Here is a 16,895-nt window from a genome sequence, read left to right on the forward strand (position 1 = left end):
ACTATTTGTTTTGTTTAAATCTGAGTTGGGCCATGCTACTTTTGGGCTTTCAAATGGCCCAATAAATGAAAACCCATTATTTTCGGTCAATACCATTGGAACTGCGTTTGATTGAAGATAGAAAATTGTGCTTGAGATGATAAAAATGGCAGTCCAGCAGATTGTTCTCAAATTTGCCGCTTCACGCTACTTGGCCGCCGCCGCCTCAGTTTCAGGTGGCACGAATTTGTTTACCAATTTCTACTCTAAATTTCCCTTCGATTCATCAGTTTCCTCAGGTACTGCGCTCTCCCTCCCCCTCAACGCCAAATTTCAATAAATAACTCTTCTGCATCTTTAACTGCTTCCTGCCTTTGTGCTTGATAACCAACTGACATTTCTTATATTTTCCTTATTAATTGAGGATGTGATTGTTATGATTTTTCTGTATCAGTGAGATTGGTCAATGTGCCGGTGCATCGGTTTGTCAGGAACTTTGCTGCTTCCAGCTCGGAGAAGATCAAAGTACCCAGAAAGTAATTGCAATGCAATCTTTTTTTTTTGTTATTCTTGTGATGCTCACAATAGAATCTTTCTGTACGCTTGATCAACTTTTCAGGAGAAGGAGACTGGATGAAGTGTGTCTCGAGAGATTTCAGCAATATAGTCGAACATTCATACAGTCTTGGATAATTCAGGGTAGCTCTCTTGAAAGTCTTCTATTTAGAATCATGTTGTTGTGATGTATCCTTTTGAAGCATCTAATATGTGTTGCTGGAAATTGTGAATAAGGTATCTTTAGTCTCTATGTGATTTGGAAGCAGTATGTAACTGCAAATCTATTTATCGGCATAGCAAAGAAGCCCACCCTTGTGTAACAAATGTTGTCATCTTAATCATAAGATATTCTATCTAACCCTCTTAGGAGCTGGATTTAGAAATAGAGTGTCTTAAGGGATTGCGTAAGCACGTTATAGGTTCTTATGTTCCTACTCATCTCACTACACAATGATACTTACTTGCTTGAGCAGTTCTTACTGATTTCTTCGAACTCCTTATGTTTACAACGTGTTAGTATTTACATGTTTCCTGGAAGACTCATTTGCTTGCATTTTCATAAATCCACTTCTCAGGTAAAGTATTTGTTGATGGGAAAGTGGTAAATAAATGTGGAGCTCAAATTTCTGATAAGTCTGTTGTGGATATCCAGGCTGAGGTTCCAAAATATGTATGTAGGTGATTAATCTCCTGCATAACAGTTGTTCAGTGACATTTCTATTAAAAATCTACTCTTAAGGAATTGAAACTCTTCTGAAATTATGTACTTACAGAGCTGGTCATAAGTTAGAGGCTGCAATAGAACAACTAGAGATTGATGTTACTGGCAAAGTGGCCCTCGACTCAGGACTTTCTACTGGTGGATTCACAGATTGCTTGCTCCAATACGGTGCTTCATTTGTCTATGGTGTTGATGTAGGTTATGGACAGGTATGCCTACATCATTGTTTCCGCAGATCCTTTAATGCCAAGAATTGTACTTCCATTTTCGTGTTTCTTGCACGGTTGCTTGCTGTACTGTTCTAACTGATTTTAGGATTCTTGTTTCTGTTCAGGTAGCTGAAAAGATACGCGTGCATGAATGTGTAAGTGTCATTGAAAGAACAAACTTAAGATATCTCAAAGAACTGCCGCAGAAAGTTGGTATAGTTACCTTGGACCTTTCTTTTATTTCCATATTAACGGTAAGTCACTGGATGTGGCTTATAGTTTTCTTGCGAATTCTTTCTGTTCACTAAAATTATTGGCAATATACTTGATCCTACTGATATATTTTACTTTGCAGGTCATGCCTGCTGTTATCAATCTGATGAAGAATGATGCAATGTTAGTTACTCTAATCAAACCTCAATTTGAGGCACACAGATCTCAAGTACGTGGAAGTATAGTTTCATAATTTCCACAATTTTGGCTTCTGATTATGTTTATTGCTAATAATCTATGTAATTATCCTAGAGCCAATAAAGAATTTATGATAAATTCAATCTAAGTCCTCTAATCATGCTGTGGTCTTAGCATTGTTACAACTTACATGTATGGGAACAGTAGTTATTCAATCACGGGGCATTCTGATCCTTGTTTCTAAATACATCATACTACTAATTTAGATGGGTTGTATTTCCACCATAAAGCATGTGTATATGCAACAAGAAATAAGATATGAAATTTACTCATGTGTACTTGATACTATTGAGTGAGAAGGTATTTTGTTGGCATATGATGCCTCTGAAGACATGTGGTCTGTAACTTGGAGTTCATTTCTTTTTTGTCTTGGATGATGTACTGCCTGTGGAACGAGATTATTGCTAAGTGTATTATTTCTGCCTTAGGGTTTCATTGTTTATGTAAGTCTTGGCTAAATTTCAAATTTCATTCAGGTTGGAGGTGGAGGGATTGTGAGGGATCCTTTAGTCCATCAGGAGGTAAACACTTACCGGCCTCATTTTTCACGACTGTCAGCAATGATTTGGTGCTGTATTATGTCTATGATTTTCTATTTTTCAGTAGAAGTGATGCTGCTTCTTGAAAACCCAGAAGTAATTTCTTTTTATCATGTATTTTGATGATTTAGGTTCTTGATAAGATAATAAACGGCGTACAAGGTTTTGGATTTCAATGCCAAGGCTGGATAGATTCTCCCTTGAAGGGGGCTGATGGTAACAAAGAGTTTTTGGCTTCCTTCAGCCGTACAGCTATGGAAGATGCAGATCCTCCTAAGGCAGATCTTGCTCAATTATTCCGGTGCGTTGAAAGCCAACCAGCAACGTGATGAATACTTGACATACCCGCAGTGCTTGTTGCTACAAGAAAAGCTGCTTGTCTTATGATACACAAGATAGATAGCAACCAATTGGATTTCTTTTCTTGGAATTTTTAGGCTTGATGTAACTTATTTATGAATATGGTACATTGATCTTGTCACTAATACTTATATAGTGGAGTATAATTCTGTACTTGTATTCTACACAGTTCATGTTACAAAGATGAGTATATAGTTGAATTCGATTTTCTACTCTTTACTCTCCATGCAATATAAGTACTAAGTAGGTATAGTTTTGCAAGTACAAATCATTATATATTTGAAAGTATGAGAACTGTATCAAATCTAGCTCAAACAAACTACTAGTATAAATCACTATGAATCAACAAGACTCAGCATCTGAAGATGGAGTTTAATACCGAAAACCTGCCCAACTACTGAGAACCACGAAAGCATGTATTTTTCTCGAGGGATCCTGTTTTGAGCAGCAGACACGTCACTGCTTAGGAGTAGCTTCATCCATTCACTAGTCCCACAAGGATGCAACATATACCATGGCCGCCCCAGTTCAGGGTGCTCCTGCAGTGTAGAGATAGCATACACAATAATTGCCTGTACTATAGTCCAAAACCACAGCAAAAATTGCCTAAAAGCTAAGGACACTTTCATCACAAGCATTCACTAATGATCAGAGCGCATAACGGGAATATTACCTCCTGAGTTACAAATGTCCACTTGGCTCTAGTTAGAAGTTTAGCTGAATCGATAGAGATGTCATTTTCAATGACGTCTAGCAGCAGAGGCTGCCCATCTGCAAAATGGCATGAATTCAGTTCAGCATCAATTTAACGCACTTAGTTATAACATGGACAATCATAATGTTGGTGATCTGAAAGAAAATACAAGTCAATGGTATCTGAGAGTTGGATAAGATATACTACATCAATCAAATGTTGGCTTTAAAGCATTGAGTAATGTAATCTGTGTGAATAATTTACAGAAGTCTCAGTACTAATTGCAGCTGTCAAGAAAGCAAAAAAAAAAGAGATTCCATAAAAAACTAGTTCTACCATAGTTGGATAAACTCATAAATGGATTGTGCACTTTTACAAAACGTGTGGATTCTGTTTCTTATAATCTGAGGACCTAAAGTCAACTTACCATTGCGGTAAGCACGAAAATATAGCACTGGAACCCTGTAAGAAGCGCTATAAACCACATGGAGGTCGTAGCGATGTTCTCCAGAGCCATCATTGAGAACCTAACATGAAACGGAAACCACAAAGAAGATGGATGAATTACATTCCTTTTTGCCATTAGATAAGCAATTAACTAATCTACAAAACCACTAATCTCTTTATTTCAAAGAGAAATTGGAAAAGATGTGCACGAGTACGAGCCAGTGTGCTGAAGAATATACGTATCAGTGCAAGTAACCAAGGTCTAGATAAGTAACACTTGACGACATCATCCCTTTCTACCCTCTCAATTTGGCATAGCAATAATTGTAAATATGCCACTTGATGCAAGTCTAAGATCCTAGTTACCCTTCCTCAATAGCAAGCAGTTCTACTGTGCAGCGCCAAGACTTGAATTTTCAGACTTCATTTGCAAAACCCAATATTACATACCCTTCGCCGCATCCATCCTAATCAAACCCTAAATGGCGATTAATTAACCCTAATTGGGGAATGGTGAACCCCTATGTACACAAAGTTTTGCGCTTGTACCATATAGCAGAAAAAGGGATATTTGCAAAGATGAAGTTTTGAAGACTCAGTAAAGATCATATGCACATAAAAACTTAGACTATACAAAATACCCCAAAAAATCGACTAAACATGTTTGATGAAATTCGAGAGAAAAAGATAGACATGCTCACAACTACAGCTGTATCAACGACTTCATCTCCATGATCACTACAGCACTCTTCTGTCTCTGCCACATCGCTCGCGTGATGAGTATTTCCCTACAAAACGAAATATTATAGATCAATTTTGGTAATCTTTTCTCAGACGGTCAACAAAACCTCCTCAACGAATTTGATTTTGGCATTTGTCGAAAGCAAAATAAACCCACCTCTGATAACCTGGGAAGAATCATATTTTCCAGGGCCAAGTATCCCGCCTTGAAATTTCCAAAAACAAGTCAAAATCGTATGAGATAGCATCACAACTTATGGAAGTGTAAATAAGTACTTCATCATTAGGGGGAACCCATGGGCGTTTAGGGGAAGGAATCCATGTCCATTGAGGTAGATTCGAGTTGAGTTTCCGCCATTGCTCCGAAAAAGTGGAAGCGGCAACGAAGAACTCGGTGAAGGAAAGGGTGCCGTCCCAAGATTCCACCATCACAATTAAGGATCAGAAAATGATTTCCCTCCATGTTGATTTATTTCCTGACGAAATTCGGTTGGAGGAAAAAAAGTTTTTACTAAAGTTGTGAATTTATGCAAAGACCCCAAATATAAGAGTTGAGTTGAGATGTGTTATGATCAGAATCAATCAGTTCACAGTTTTTATATATTTTGTAGACAAATGAGTGCACCTTCAGGTTCAAATTTACAAAAGAAATTCGCAAGGTAAAATGCAAAAATCCATGAATTATGATGACATTTATAATTTCTCAGCAACGAAAATTGTGGATACAAAACTGTTTGGGAATCGGCCAAACTCTACATCTAATTATACATGTTTTGGGACAATTGAAGTCTTGCTCCTCTTCATAATAACAAGCAGCAGAGCCGTAGAGCCTCAGTTTGGCTTTGTTGGAGTTGGGGAAGACGGAGGTTTCAAATCTGGATACTGCATAACAACGATCAATACTACCAAGTACGTAGAGACACCAGAGAGAGAGAGAGATAGTAAGGTTTCATACATTTGGGTACGGAGACAGTGGCTTTGAAGGACTCCCTTCAGATTTGACAACGGAAGTAACATCCTCATTCTTGATCTCTTTACTGGCTGGAGAATCTGTATTTTCCTTAACTCGAGGTATATCTCCATTTGTATCCTGTTTTTTTGGCACTTTGGTCCTTTTCCTAGGAATAATATGTACTGAAGGAGGTAGGAGGGTTTCTTGTATCTCCTGCAGTCATTGATACAAATAATATTGTTCATGAGTTAGCATAACATAAATTGCCTATCATTTGCACATCTATCTAGCCAACATATACCAACTATGGAAGAAGAAGGCCCTTATGCAGAACTAATAACTAAATGCAGACGGATAATATGCATATCTAACTAGTGGAAATGAAACGTTTAAGCTGTATGAAATTCTAGGTGAATCTACATCAGAACTGAATCGCAAGATTGGGTATAAGTGCATAAGAGAGGAACAGGCTGCGGAAAACAACTCAAAGCAACACAAACTATCTTTGATATTGCAAACTCAATTTTGTAACTCTGTCAAATTTATAAATATTTCTCAATGACAATTGACAATCTATGCCTTGGCAGAAGCCAAAGAAAAGAAGCTTTTCATTTATGAGTCAACAATTGGTATTTAAATTTTGATAAAAGAAAAACAACAAGTGAAGGAATGGATGGCACTCTAACCCACTCGATATCTTTTACTATACAGCAAAATGGAATGTGATCCCTAAACTTTCAATTGTATGGAACAGAAAAGTTAATAGTGGTTGAGACATGTCAACCCAATCAGTTGGTCTACTAGGGGACTCCATAAATTAAGGCCTTAAAAACCAAGCTCCCCTCTTTCATGAGCAAGCCTAAACTGCACAAGGCCTGGATTCATCTTAAGCTCAAGATTTCTGATAAAAGTTCTACTCCCATTGACTTCACAAGAATACATTGTACAAAAAGTGGCCAATAGCATCAACAGAAATTAACAAAGCCTACCAAAGATCAAGCAGTCACACACATTCATTTCTGCATGAGCTAAAATCAAAAGGACATAAAACAAATTCACTTAATGGAAGAGAATAAGCAGCAGTTTACCTGCCATCCTTGCTTGCCCATGGTCCCTCCCCGAATAGCATAAGCCTCTTTAAAACCACCGGTTTTCACCAATAGCTCGGCCACTTTGATAGAGTTGCCATCAAAACTACCTTACACATGTAATTTATCCACACAAAAATTAGTTTCAAGTCTTTATATCAGGGATAACTAAGATTGCTCCAGCACATCCCTAATTGGAGTTAATGAGGGTGTACATCCGATGCACACATGGTTTTGGATGATTACAAATCCCTTTCAACAAGCACTTGAAAAATCTTGCAGATTATTGACCATGATATTCATTAACTAAGATAATCAGCAACGAAGTAACAATTTCAAAAGTAACAAGCTTCAAAAGCTTACTTGTCCAAGATACAAAGGGTAGTGTTAGCTGGCTCCCCAAAATTGTCGAGAACCCTTTTCACAAAACCTTGTTCATCTGCTTCTCGGAAACTGACTTGCACTGCATTCTTGCTCAATATTTTCAAATTGGGAGAGCCCAGAGAAGCTACGCTCTTATCGTCCCTTATATCTAACAACTGGGCAGTGGGGTCATCCTGCAGCTTCTTGAATGCATTAATGGCGGAGATGAACTTGTACTTCTGCGAATACTCCTCAACTAAAGGGATCGCAACAAGCCAAATGAAGACTACTGTGGCAACAAAGAAAGGGTAGCGGGTGAAGAAGTTGTCGATCGAAACCAAAATGGACTCCAAGCTGATTCTGCCGGGAGCTTCTTCAGCTGAGAGAGTCGTGGTGGTTTCAATGGCGAAACACGAAACTGGGAAAGTGAATCCGAAGAATGGGAATGCGAATTGGGGTTTGAGGCTTAGTTTGTGGGAATTGAGAAAAGAGAGGTTTTGGGACAAATTATGGGGGGAAATGGTGGTTGTTTGAGGTTTTTGGGGTAGTTTGCAAATGCGGATGCAATTTGAGTGTGTTCTTGGAGTTTTGTTTTTGGGATTTTTACAAGGGTTTAATGATGGTGGTGAAGCTCCGAGGCATATGGAAAGAGACTCCATGGAGAGAGATGGAGTGGCCTTGGATCTATGATATGATGAAATTAGATGATAAGATTTGATGGCGCCATATGCAACGGCCCTTAATTACTACTTTCACCACTTTTTCCAAGCGAGGGTCAACTTATTAATTATCTCACCCTCTCTCTCTCTCTCTCTCACACACACACACACACACAGCATGCTGATTAATTAGTCATATAGTACTAGTACAAACTAGTAACCTACCACCCAAAGCAAGAACGTTGAGCTAATGTAGAGTTATAAATTTTCATTATACTAACATAATCTAGACAGAATTAGAGTATCATCCTTCAAGAAAGCCCTGGAGCCCTGCTTTGGTCATGCTCTTGCCCTTTAAGCCTCTTCTCAAACCCTCCCAAATACTCCTCCATACATGATCTATACATATCCATCCCGGGAACCTTCACAGCCAGTTCCAACCCCATACTCATCCACTTCTTCGCCATCTCCACCTGCCCCACCTTCGCCGGGAGAGCCGCCCGGTTCCACGCTGTCATGGCCAGCCATTTCGCCTCTTCACTCGGGTAGCTCCCCTCCTTCAATCCAACCATGATCCGGTACGCCTGCTTGTACCTCTCCATTATGGACTCGTCGTCCGGCTCTCCCTTCTGGATGCTGTCAACGGTTATTAGGTTTCTGAGGACCAGAGCTACAGTTTGGTAATCCGGTGAGGGGGAGGCGAGAAGGGCGGCCAGAGACGAGTTGAGAGCCAAGGCTGCCACTTCAGGGTTGGACCGTGGCCCCTGCAACGCCTCAAGCCCAATCTGGACCAGATGTTTCAGGTTGCAGCATTTCGAGCTGGCAAAATTTTTCACAAGCTGGAGCTGTTGGCTGCCTCCATCGCTTAGCCTTGAGTACAGATCGGAGGCGCTCCAAGTGTACACAAAGAAGAAGTGAGGCTCGATTGCTGCGATCTGATCGTCATTTTTCTTGATGCTGCTCGAGCTTGATGTTAGAATCTGCATCAAATGATTTAGGAAAGTAGAGTGACATGGTTATACAAAAAAAAGGTAAGTAGAGTTATATGGGCTGTACAAAAAAAGGTAAGTAATCTAGATACCTTTCCTGCCCTGCCTAACAGCTCGATTGCTTGTCTGATTTCAGGTTCCAGCAACGTACCCTTCTGATGCTTTTCCTCCGCAATAATGGCGGATACTGCCAGTATTATTGATTTACAAACCATCTCTTCATTTCCCTCAGTATCACCATCACCTATGATTTTATATAACTCGGATGCCAGTTTGAAGAACTCAGATGATAGCTCGTAGTTCTTCTCCTGCCCAGTTCTTACTCCAAAGTTCCAAGCATTTGCAGCTAGCCAGTTCTTCTCTCGTCTTCCAACCTCACATTTTCCAAAGAAGATGTCAGCTCCGACTTCAGATTGCCGGACATGAGCACGTTTCATGTGTTTGAGGACATCAGTGTCATTTCCTGGCTCCTGACTTAAAATTGTGATCATTGTGCGGAATACTACAGCCTCATTGATTGGCATTGCTTTTCCTGAGTTGTAAAAAGTCAAGAGCTGGGATAGTGAGGCAACAGCGACAGGAATGGAATGGCACGCGACAGCTTCATGTGCTGAGAGGGAAATGAATTCTGTGGTGAAGTCAAGGCAGCTAGGCATTGCTTGCATCTGAGCAATGGCGCTGCTGTGGTCCTTCTTTTGCAACAAAATCTTAAACTGCACGTTGCAGATCTTACGAGTCAGCGGAAGCAATAATTTAAGAGGCCGCTTGTTTGTTAAGCTCAAGGAAGAGAATTTCTTGACAAACATGTTCTTACCTTTAGGAAGGAACTTGTTATGTTTGGTTCTAACTGCATAAACAAAACAACATCGATATAAGGTTAATATAATAGTTTGTGAAATTGATTTGACAATCTCAGTGAGTACCTTCTCAGCCTCATCTATATATTCTTGAGCTCTATCCAGTTGCAAGAGGCCTAGGTAGCACAAGCACAGAACTCGATATCCCTTAGCTTTTAGAATTCTGTTCTCTATCCCATGAGGTACATATAACATGGATTTCTCAAACATCTCAGCACTAAGCACATAATCTTTTGATCGGAAATGTTCAGTTGCACTGCAAAAAACAAGATCAAAGTACAAGTTCATAGCCATTTATTGATCAAAGCCACTAAACAAGCCTTATTCTCATCCTATGTGAGTGTGCTTCCTACCAAACTATCTCAATTTGCTTTCCATTGAACTAACCAACCAGTATAAGTTTGCTTTCATTAAGCATCTTAGCAAGCCTAATCTCATTAAGATATGTTCTTTTTGTTTATCACAAAGAACGATGGAAAACAGTTACTCTCAAGATTGCCAGAAGTTTACCAGTTCCAAAGAAGAGCATGCATGGTTGTCCTTTCTTTAGCATCTCTGTCAAATAAAGCCACCATCCTCTCATCCGAAACCAACTCACCCACAACTTTGGCTTTCACCTTCATTCCTTCACCGTTGCTCAGTCCATTTCCAACCACCCTATTGATAACCCTAATAGCTGCACCGGCACTAACATGGCAACGCCCCAACAGGCCCAGAAACACTGCTTTGACAGTCTCGGCACCTGCTGCACCCGCGGCAAGGAAGTATGATTCCACAGCCGATACCCACACACACTCAGGTATCCCCTTGTTCAGTACCATGCCTTTCAACTCCTTCTCCGCCTCTGCAAACCTCCCCAACCCTAACCATGCCTTCATTGCCAGTACGCTCAAGCTAGGATGGCTGTCCCCGGCACTCCCGACCTCCCTCAAGACCTTCACGCATTTCAACACACTCTCGAATTCATCGTTCTGCAGATGAGCAGCGGCGATGAATCGCAAAGTCTTCAACCGCAGCTCCTTCAAACTCAATGTATCCTCAGTCCGTTTCACCACTCTAAGCCCCTTCCCACACAGCTCCAGCGCATCATTCATCAACTTCAACGCCTCATTTACAGTGGAAACTTCACTCGTTGATAGCAATGTCTTTCCAAAACTTAAGTACTGATGAGCTAGGGCATTATAATTCCTCGAAACTCCAAACAGGACATTTTTAGACCTGTTTAACAATGCAATAGCCAAATTTCGATCTGAAACTTCCCAGGAAGATCGAGATCGGGCTAGGTTAAGATCTAAGAGCAATTTCCGCTCGTCGTAATCGGAAACTGAGTTAATTTCAATATTGGATACGAGGTCGGTGGCTTTCTCGAAACAATTGTTAGCGAAATCAAATTTCCTCAGATCAAACCAGACCAAACCGGTTTTGTAGAAGAACAGCGCCGCTTTGAAGGCCGGAGAAGGAATCCCCGCCACATCGGAGGTGGCGAGTAGCATTTCGGCCGCGAGTTGGCGGAGCTTAGCAAGCTCCTCGGAGATCTTCTGGCTGGAGGCATTGGAGAGGTCGACGCAGACATTCCAGAGGCGGTAGCTTAGTTTCCAGACGAAAAGCTTGGCGGAATTGGGCAGGGGAACGAGTTGACTGAGCTGAGCAAGGGGTAGTTGAATCTCGGAGGCGTATGAATCTGGCAAAGGATGCGCCGGAGGGTGACGCTCAAGCGATTTGATTGCGGTCTCGATCTTCGAGAGCACGGCTGATTGATCGGAGTCGCTGTCGACGGTAACGGTGGAGGATCGGCGTTGCTCTGGTGTAGGGGAGATCTCGGCGATCCTCATAACGATTGGCGGGAAATGAAGAGAGAATTGGGGGAAGTGAGTCTTCTTTAGAGCGTAAATAGAGAATTTAACGAACCAATTATCTCAACGGCTATCTCAGTGAGAATATGTAATCTCTATTCATTGTTATAAACAAATGTTGCTTAATACCATTATTCTGTATAGTTGTTACTACTAAAATACTTGTATCAAATTGATCATTAAATCTTAATTTATTTCATAATACATTAACATCGTCGGATTAATCACACAACCATCATAAAAATGCGTAAGAAGATTAATACAACATCACAAACATTAGAAACAGTACAACAAATTAGAGTATCATCACATTAGCTTTTACAACAGTCTAGGAATTAATAAGGCTATTTAATCCCTTCTTTTCACAAATACTAAGTTGCTGAAAGGTTCAACATTACATGAAGAAATTGGAGCGGGTTAACACTAGTAGTTACCGGATTGGTCATCAGTCTCAGCATCGATCTCTAGTGATTAGTGCAGGTATGCAGTTTGGTACTGGTAGGGACTCGGGAAGAAGCTTCCATGGCTTGGAGAAAAGTTATATGTCGGAGCACCCATAAACGAAGGAACATGGTGCTCGGTGTAAGCATAAGGTCGTTCATAGATGTACTGTGGATACCTTCCATGGAAGTTCTTGTCGTTAGCAGCACGGGGTGCGTGCCCAACACCATTTGCACGAGGTCTTTTGGGTTGTGGTTTGGCAACTTCTGTTGCACGTTTCTTGTCCGCCTTAGCTTTCTCAATCTCAACGAGCTGCTTCTGGAGTGGATCTATGGGAAATTGCTCCTCGAGCTTGTGATCTTCAATGCACTTGATCACGGCTTTGAGTGCAGTCAGCTCTTTCTCGTTGACATCAACCTGCAACCAAAGGACTATTGTTTCACCCAAACATAGGATATGTACAAAATTATAAGTACCACAGAAAGGAACTGTGATTTCACCAAATGTGTTCTCGACTTCTAGATGCAGAAGGTTTGTTTTAAAAATATAAAAGCAGAGATAAGCTTCACCGAATAAGAAATATATCGAGGCACAAGAAAGGGACCTGTCGAGAAGCACCAGGGGACACATTTCCAGATTTGGCAGGTGATGGCACTTTTCTGGCCTCATACAAGTATGATTTCAGTAGTGAAATAGGTGGAAACTGATTAGTGAGCTCAAAAGCAAACGCCAAATTCACAGCATCAATATGCCTTCCATTTTTTATCAGAACATCTATCACACCTATTAAACCATGAAATCAAAACGTGAACACAAAGAAGATCTATAGTTTGATAGCTCTGTTTTGTTAGCAACTTTAAGTAAAGTTTCATGCGATGTACAACCAACAATATTTGGGAGCCGGAAGTAAGAAGCAGTTTAGAGGTTAATGGAATTAGTCATAGTAATCAACCTGGCATTTTGTCCGACAAACCGAGAAAACGGCATAACTCAGCTGTCTGACGACGGCGAGAAACCATGGGTATTAACTTGGACAAGCTCTCCTGATCAAAACGTGAATTAATGCCAAATGTAGCCAGAAGTTGTAGGAATGCATGTGCTTCCAACGAATTTCCATTGCTGGCATCAGCATCGAGATCATCCAACTTCGGTTGCCAATCTTCAGCTATCAATTTTGCTCTTTCTTTAGCATTTTCTGAGATAAAAGCAGAGATGGTGTTTGCATCCAGATTTATGAATAAACTGCAAAGGCACTCCATCAGCATGATACAAGTGCGGCGAAGGCCCAATAGATTTGAATCTTTTTTAGCATCTACATTTGGCATGTCCGTGCCATAGAAACCTTTCAGAGAGTCCAGAACAAGAGAGGCAGGGTCAGCAGCAGCCTTGAGTGCTGTTGGAATTTCCTCCCTTAAAGCAGTAAGGTTCTTGCGGTTGTCTGATATAAATTTGTGTAGGCCCTCTGAATTCATCTCTTGGCATAATTTTACTAGCTCTGGGTAAGACTTGATCACCACATTCATACATCCAACAGATCTTTTCATGACATCCATGTTACCCGCAATTACATGTGTGTCTGGTATCTTTTCCTCTGTACCAGGCGCTTCCATTTTATTTTCGCTATTACAGAGACCTGAATCCACAGATAAAGGCGTATCACACTTTCCCATAGCAGTTATAATAGCTGAGACAGCAGCATCCCGCTTCTCTTGAAGTCTCTGAAGTGATGCTTGCTCATTTGTCATTACAGCTGCTTTGCGCTTCTCCAGCATCTCCTTGGATTCAACTATTTTCGTGTTGAAGTCTTTTTCTTGTTCCTCCAGTTCTGTGAAACGCCTCTTCAGAGACTTCTGAAGTCCATGAAAATGCTCTTCTAGTTGCTTCCATTTCACGTTGAGAGTCACAGCTCGATGACTTTCAAGTTCTGCAAATGCTTTCTGAAGTTGTTGTATCTTAGAGGCTGTCGAGTCAATCAGAGTGCCGGTGGATAAGTTGTCTTCCATGACATAGAAATCCTGGCTAAAGCATAAGCAGATTCAGTTGAGCTTAAAGAAAGGGATCGAGTGGAGCAAAATTCATAGCACAAAAACATGGGAATGATGAATAGGTCTATGGTAACATAAGATCTGCAAATCAAAGCCATTAAAGCCACTATACATAAGCACTGACTAAAATATAGTGCATATAACAATTGAATCGTACAACAGTGGATGGAAATTACAAGCCATGCCATCAAAAAGTAAAAAATCTTGGGCTGTGCATGTACCTAGGAGAAAATCCAGCTGAAATTACTCCAAAAGGAATATGTAGTGTTTTGACTGGAAAGCAGCTGCAAAATAGCCATCAAAACCAGAACAAAATTGAGCAGCTGATATACTTGGTTAACAAAGTTAAGATGTAACTTGCTGCAAAATTGAGCAGCTGATATACTTGCTGCCAAAATCAAGATGTAATTCGAAATGCAGGCATCACAAAATTAGTCGTGGTAAAGGAAGTAATGACGTTCCAGTTTTCCGACGATCTTCTAACGATTAACTATAGCTCGTGCTAAATTATCAAAACTTTAAGTCAAGAAGAAACCAAGAGATAAACTATTGAGCAAAATAAAAAAGGGAAATAAATTGACAAGCCATTTCAAACGCGTAACCCAAAACCTAAAAATTTATCCCGCTAGCAATCGCCCGAAACACTCAGGCGCAAGTCAAATTGACAAATGCAGCTGCAATTAGCAGCATCACAGATCAAATTTTCAAACTACACGACATTGATTCACAATCACCGGCAACAAGACTACAAAAATCACAGAAAAGACGACAGCTGATCTGGTAGAGAGAAGAAGCGCGAACTCACCGATCGGATTGGAAATTCAGGGCATGTTGAGGCAGGGAGCGAGGGTTTGGTTTCGGATTGGGAATCCCTAGAGAGAGGAATAGAATGTTGGTTGTTTGAAAGAGGAAAGTGTGAGGGGAATAGTAGAGGGTATATTTACGTCAGGTCAGAGTTAGTCTCCGACAGCTACACGCACAAAAAGCGCGCACTCTCACGCTGACACCACGTGCATCTCCTTATTACATTCCCCTTTTTTCTTCTGCCACTACTCTAATTGCTATCACCACTCCCACTTCTAATTTTGCAATATGAACATTTCTTTTCCTTTTTTTTATTCTTTAAAAAATGTGAGAAAATTGTAATATTGCGGAAATCAGGATTAATTTTAAGTCCATTATTTGCTTGATTTTACAAAAGTAGTCTGTATTATGTTGTGTGTCTTACTTAGCACTGCACAACAATCGAGTGTATGAACACGGCGGCCAAATCTCATTTACATTCTATGATTCCAAAATATATCTAATAAAGATAACAATCAGATTAACTTGACTGTTTTTTTATTAGCCCTACTTAACTCTAAGACCATGTAAATCGGTGGGGAGTGGTCGACCTCCACCTCATTTAGGAATTAAAGAAAAATTGAAACCCAAGGTCTCTCTCCCTCTTCGACCACGGTCCCTTTGAGGGCAATCACAGACCACCTGGTCTTCATCCATATTAATTACATCAGCCAATGAGATTGTGCAAATGGCACAATATTTGCACAATCTCATTGGTTGATAAATATTTTATTTTAAATTAAAATATTTTTTTTATATATTATGTCCAAAAATTATAAAAAATTATGTTAAATTTTATAATTTTTCATCCTTTATAAATAGAGACCGCATTTGCTATAGTTTTAAATAAAAAAATAATTATCTTTTCTCCTCCCATAATCCTTCTTTGATACAAATTCATGGAGTATTTTTTTTAAAGCTTTTTTTGCTAGTTTTGCACTAATTATGTATTTTAAATTTCGTATTTTAATTATTGTAGTTTATATTCTTTTATTTGTTTATTTTCATAATTTATCATGTGTTATTTATTGTGTTTATATAAATTTTATTGTGCTATAATAAATATTTTATAAGTTAATATTATTATAATAAAATAATATAAAATTAATTATATATTGGTGTGGTTGGGTGGTCATTGATAAGTCATAAAAAATGTGTGGTTGGGTTGGATGAATATTAATGATGTGTAGGAGATAGAAATTAATTAAATATTGAAAAAGTAAATGGTTGAGTTGGGTTGAGTGATTGTTGATAAACATGGTCTAAGTTTTACATATGTTTGTATTTCGAGCCACCGTAGGGTATTATTCAAATTAAATCTAATAATAAAAATCAATCTATATATTTTTTTTACTTGAACATCCTAAATTTGTATTATAAATGTATACAAAAATTAAGAAAAGTAATCATACGACAAAATTAAAGTTGAAGATCCAATACATTCCAAAAAAAAACTTCATAAATTAGTGATAAATTATTCAATAATAGTTTAACTTCGTAGAATGTAAGTGTCTGAAAGATGAATATGAAATCTAAATATTTGAATAACATTTTCTTTTACATTGATAATATTTTGAGCTTCAATTAGATTATTCACTTTACGTCATATTGTTCAAACTTTTCACCATTTATGAAAAAATTATAACAAAGATTAAGAAAAAAATATTTATCGTGTTAAGTGTAGAGATAATAAAATAAGAGAGAAAAAAAAAGTACGAAAGACAAATATATTAATTATTATCATATATGAAAATGACTCAATTATAATTAAACATCCCAAAATAGAAAAATTACTCAACTTTAGTGGAACGATAAGAGTATAAGTTTTATTTTCAAGTTTATTTTCTTTAAGTTTTATTTATCCTTCTTTATGATTTTCTTTGTCCGACATAAATGCCTCATTTTTTAAATAAAAAGATAGACCTTTGCATTATCTCTCTTGAATTTTCAATTTATTGATACTTTTAGCTGACTTATTAAACGAGCTATCACACTCGATTGTGGCATCATTCAATCCATCTCACGACTCATCAGACAATTTCTACATCCCGTTTGTGGCGTCATTCATCTACATGTATCAAGTCTT

At 39.0% G+C, this 16,895-nt stretch overlaps 4 protein-coding genes across 10 annotated transcripts; 1 reads left to right on the top strand and 3 right to left on the bottom strand.

The window, feature by feature from the left end:
* Positions 1 to 111: 111 nt before the first annotated feature.
* Positions 112 to 3,049, top strand: LOC121744129 (hemolysin A-like). 2 transcript variants are annotated; one of them, XM_042137570.1, is made up of 9 exons: positions 112 to 278; positions 434 to 515; positions 599 to 678; positions 1,113 to 1,215; positions 1,311 to 1,467; positions 1,593 to 1,721; positions 1,823 to 1,909; positions 2,415 to 2,459; positions 2,609 to 3,049. In XM_042137570.1, the coding sequence occupies exons 1-9, from the start codon at positions 137 to 139 to the stop codon at positions 2,804 to 2,806; spliced, it is 1,023 nt and encodes a 340-aa protein (XP_041993504.1). In that variant the 5' UTR covers positions 112 to 136; the 3' UTR covers positions 2,807 to 3,049. The 2 variants fall into 2 exon arrangements, with proteins under 2 accessions (XP_041993504.1, XP_041993505.1); XM_042137571.1 differs by having other exon boundaries at positions 434 to 504.
* A 41-nt stretch (positions 3,050 to 3,090) lies between these two features.
* LOC121744128 (ubiquitin-like-conjugating enzyme ATG10) lies at positions 3,091 to 7,897 on the bottom strand. 5 transcript variants are annotated; one of them, XM_042137569.1, is made up of 7 exons: positions 5,675 to 5,780; positions 4,996 to 5,195; positions 4,877 to 4,924; positions 4,680 to 4,766; positions 3,959 to 4,058; positions 3,511 to 3,608; positions 3,091 to 3,376 (listed from the first exon to the last, which is right to left on the bottom strand). In XM_042137569.1, exons 2-7 carry the CDS (start codon positions 5,146 to 5,148, stop codon positions 3,173 to 3,175), a joined length of 690 nt encoding a protein of 229 aa, XP_041993503.1. In that variant the 5' UTR covers positions 5,149 to 5,195; positions 5,675 to 5,780; the 3' UTR covers positions 3,091 to 3,172. The 5 variants fall into 5 exon arrangements, 4 of the variants coding, with proteins under 4 accessions (XP_041993503.1, XP_041993501.1, XP_041993502.1 ...); XM_042137567.1 differs by lacking the exons at positions 3,091 to 3,376; positions 3,511 to 3,608; positions 3,959 to 4,058; positions 4,680 to 4,766 and adding exons at positions 6,760 to 6,865; positions 7,123 to 7,897 and having other exon boundaries at positions 4,898 to 5,195; positions 5,675 to 5,884; XM_042137568.1 differs by lacking the exons at positions 3,091 to 3,376; positions 3,511 to 3,608; positions 3,959 to 4,058; ... (1 more) ...; positions 4,877 to 4,924; positions 4,996 to 5,195 and adding exons at positions 5,380 to 5,594; positions 6,760 to 6,865; positions 7,123 to 7,897 and having other exon boundaries at positions 5,675 to 5,884.
* A 106-nt stretch (positions 7,898 to 8,003) lies between these two features.
* On the bottom strand, positions 8,004 to 11,478 carry LOC121744126 (TPR repeat-containing protein ZIP4-like). Its single transcript, XM_042137565.1, has 5 exons — positions 10,138 to 11,478; positions 9,694 to 9,883; positions 9,585 to 9,617; positions 8,863 to 9,483; positions 8,004 to 8,761 (listed from the first exon to the last, which is right to left on the bottom strand). The coding sequence occupies exons 1-5, from the start codon at positions 11,457 to 11,459 to the stop codon at positions 8,093 to 8,095; spliced, it is 2,835 nt and encodes a 944-aa protein (XP_041993499.1). The 5' UTR covers positions 11,460 to 11,478; the 3' UTR covers positions 8,004 to 8,092.
* Positions 11,479 to 11,736: 258 nt separating this feature from the next.
* Positions 11,737 to 14,926, bottom strand: LOC121745614 (FRIGIDA-like protein 3). 2 transcript variants are annotated; one of them, XM_042139588.1, is made up of 5 exons: positions 14,772 to 14,926; positions 14,188 to 14,250; positions 12,874 to 13,936; positions 12,526 to 12,704; positions 11,737 to 12,338 (listed from the first exon to the last, which is right to left on the bottom strand). In XM_042139588.1, the coding sequence occupies exons 3-5, from the start codon at positions 13,922 to 13,924 to the stop codon at positions 11,952 to 11,954; spliced, it is 1,617 nt and encodes a 538-aa protein (XP_041995522.1). In that variant the 5' UTR covers positions 13,925 to 13,936; positions 14,188 to 14,250; positions 14,772 to 14,926; the 3' UTR covers positions 11,737 to 11,951. The 2 variants fall into 2 exon arrangements, with proteins under 2 accessions (XP_041995522.1, XP_041995521.1); XM_042139587.1 differs by having other exon boundaries at positions 12,874 to 13,940.
* Positions 14,927 to 16,895: the final 1,969 nt, after the last annotated feature.

The sequence above is a fragment of the Salvia splendens genome, chromosome 8 (assembly GCF_004379255.2).
Source record: "Salvia splendens isolate huo1 chromosome 8, SspV2, whole genome shotgun sequence".
In the NCBI taxonomy this organism is placed as follows: Eukaryota; Viridiplantae; Streptophyta; class Magnoliopsida; order Lamiales; family Lamiaceae; genus Salvia; species Salvia splendens.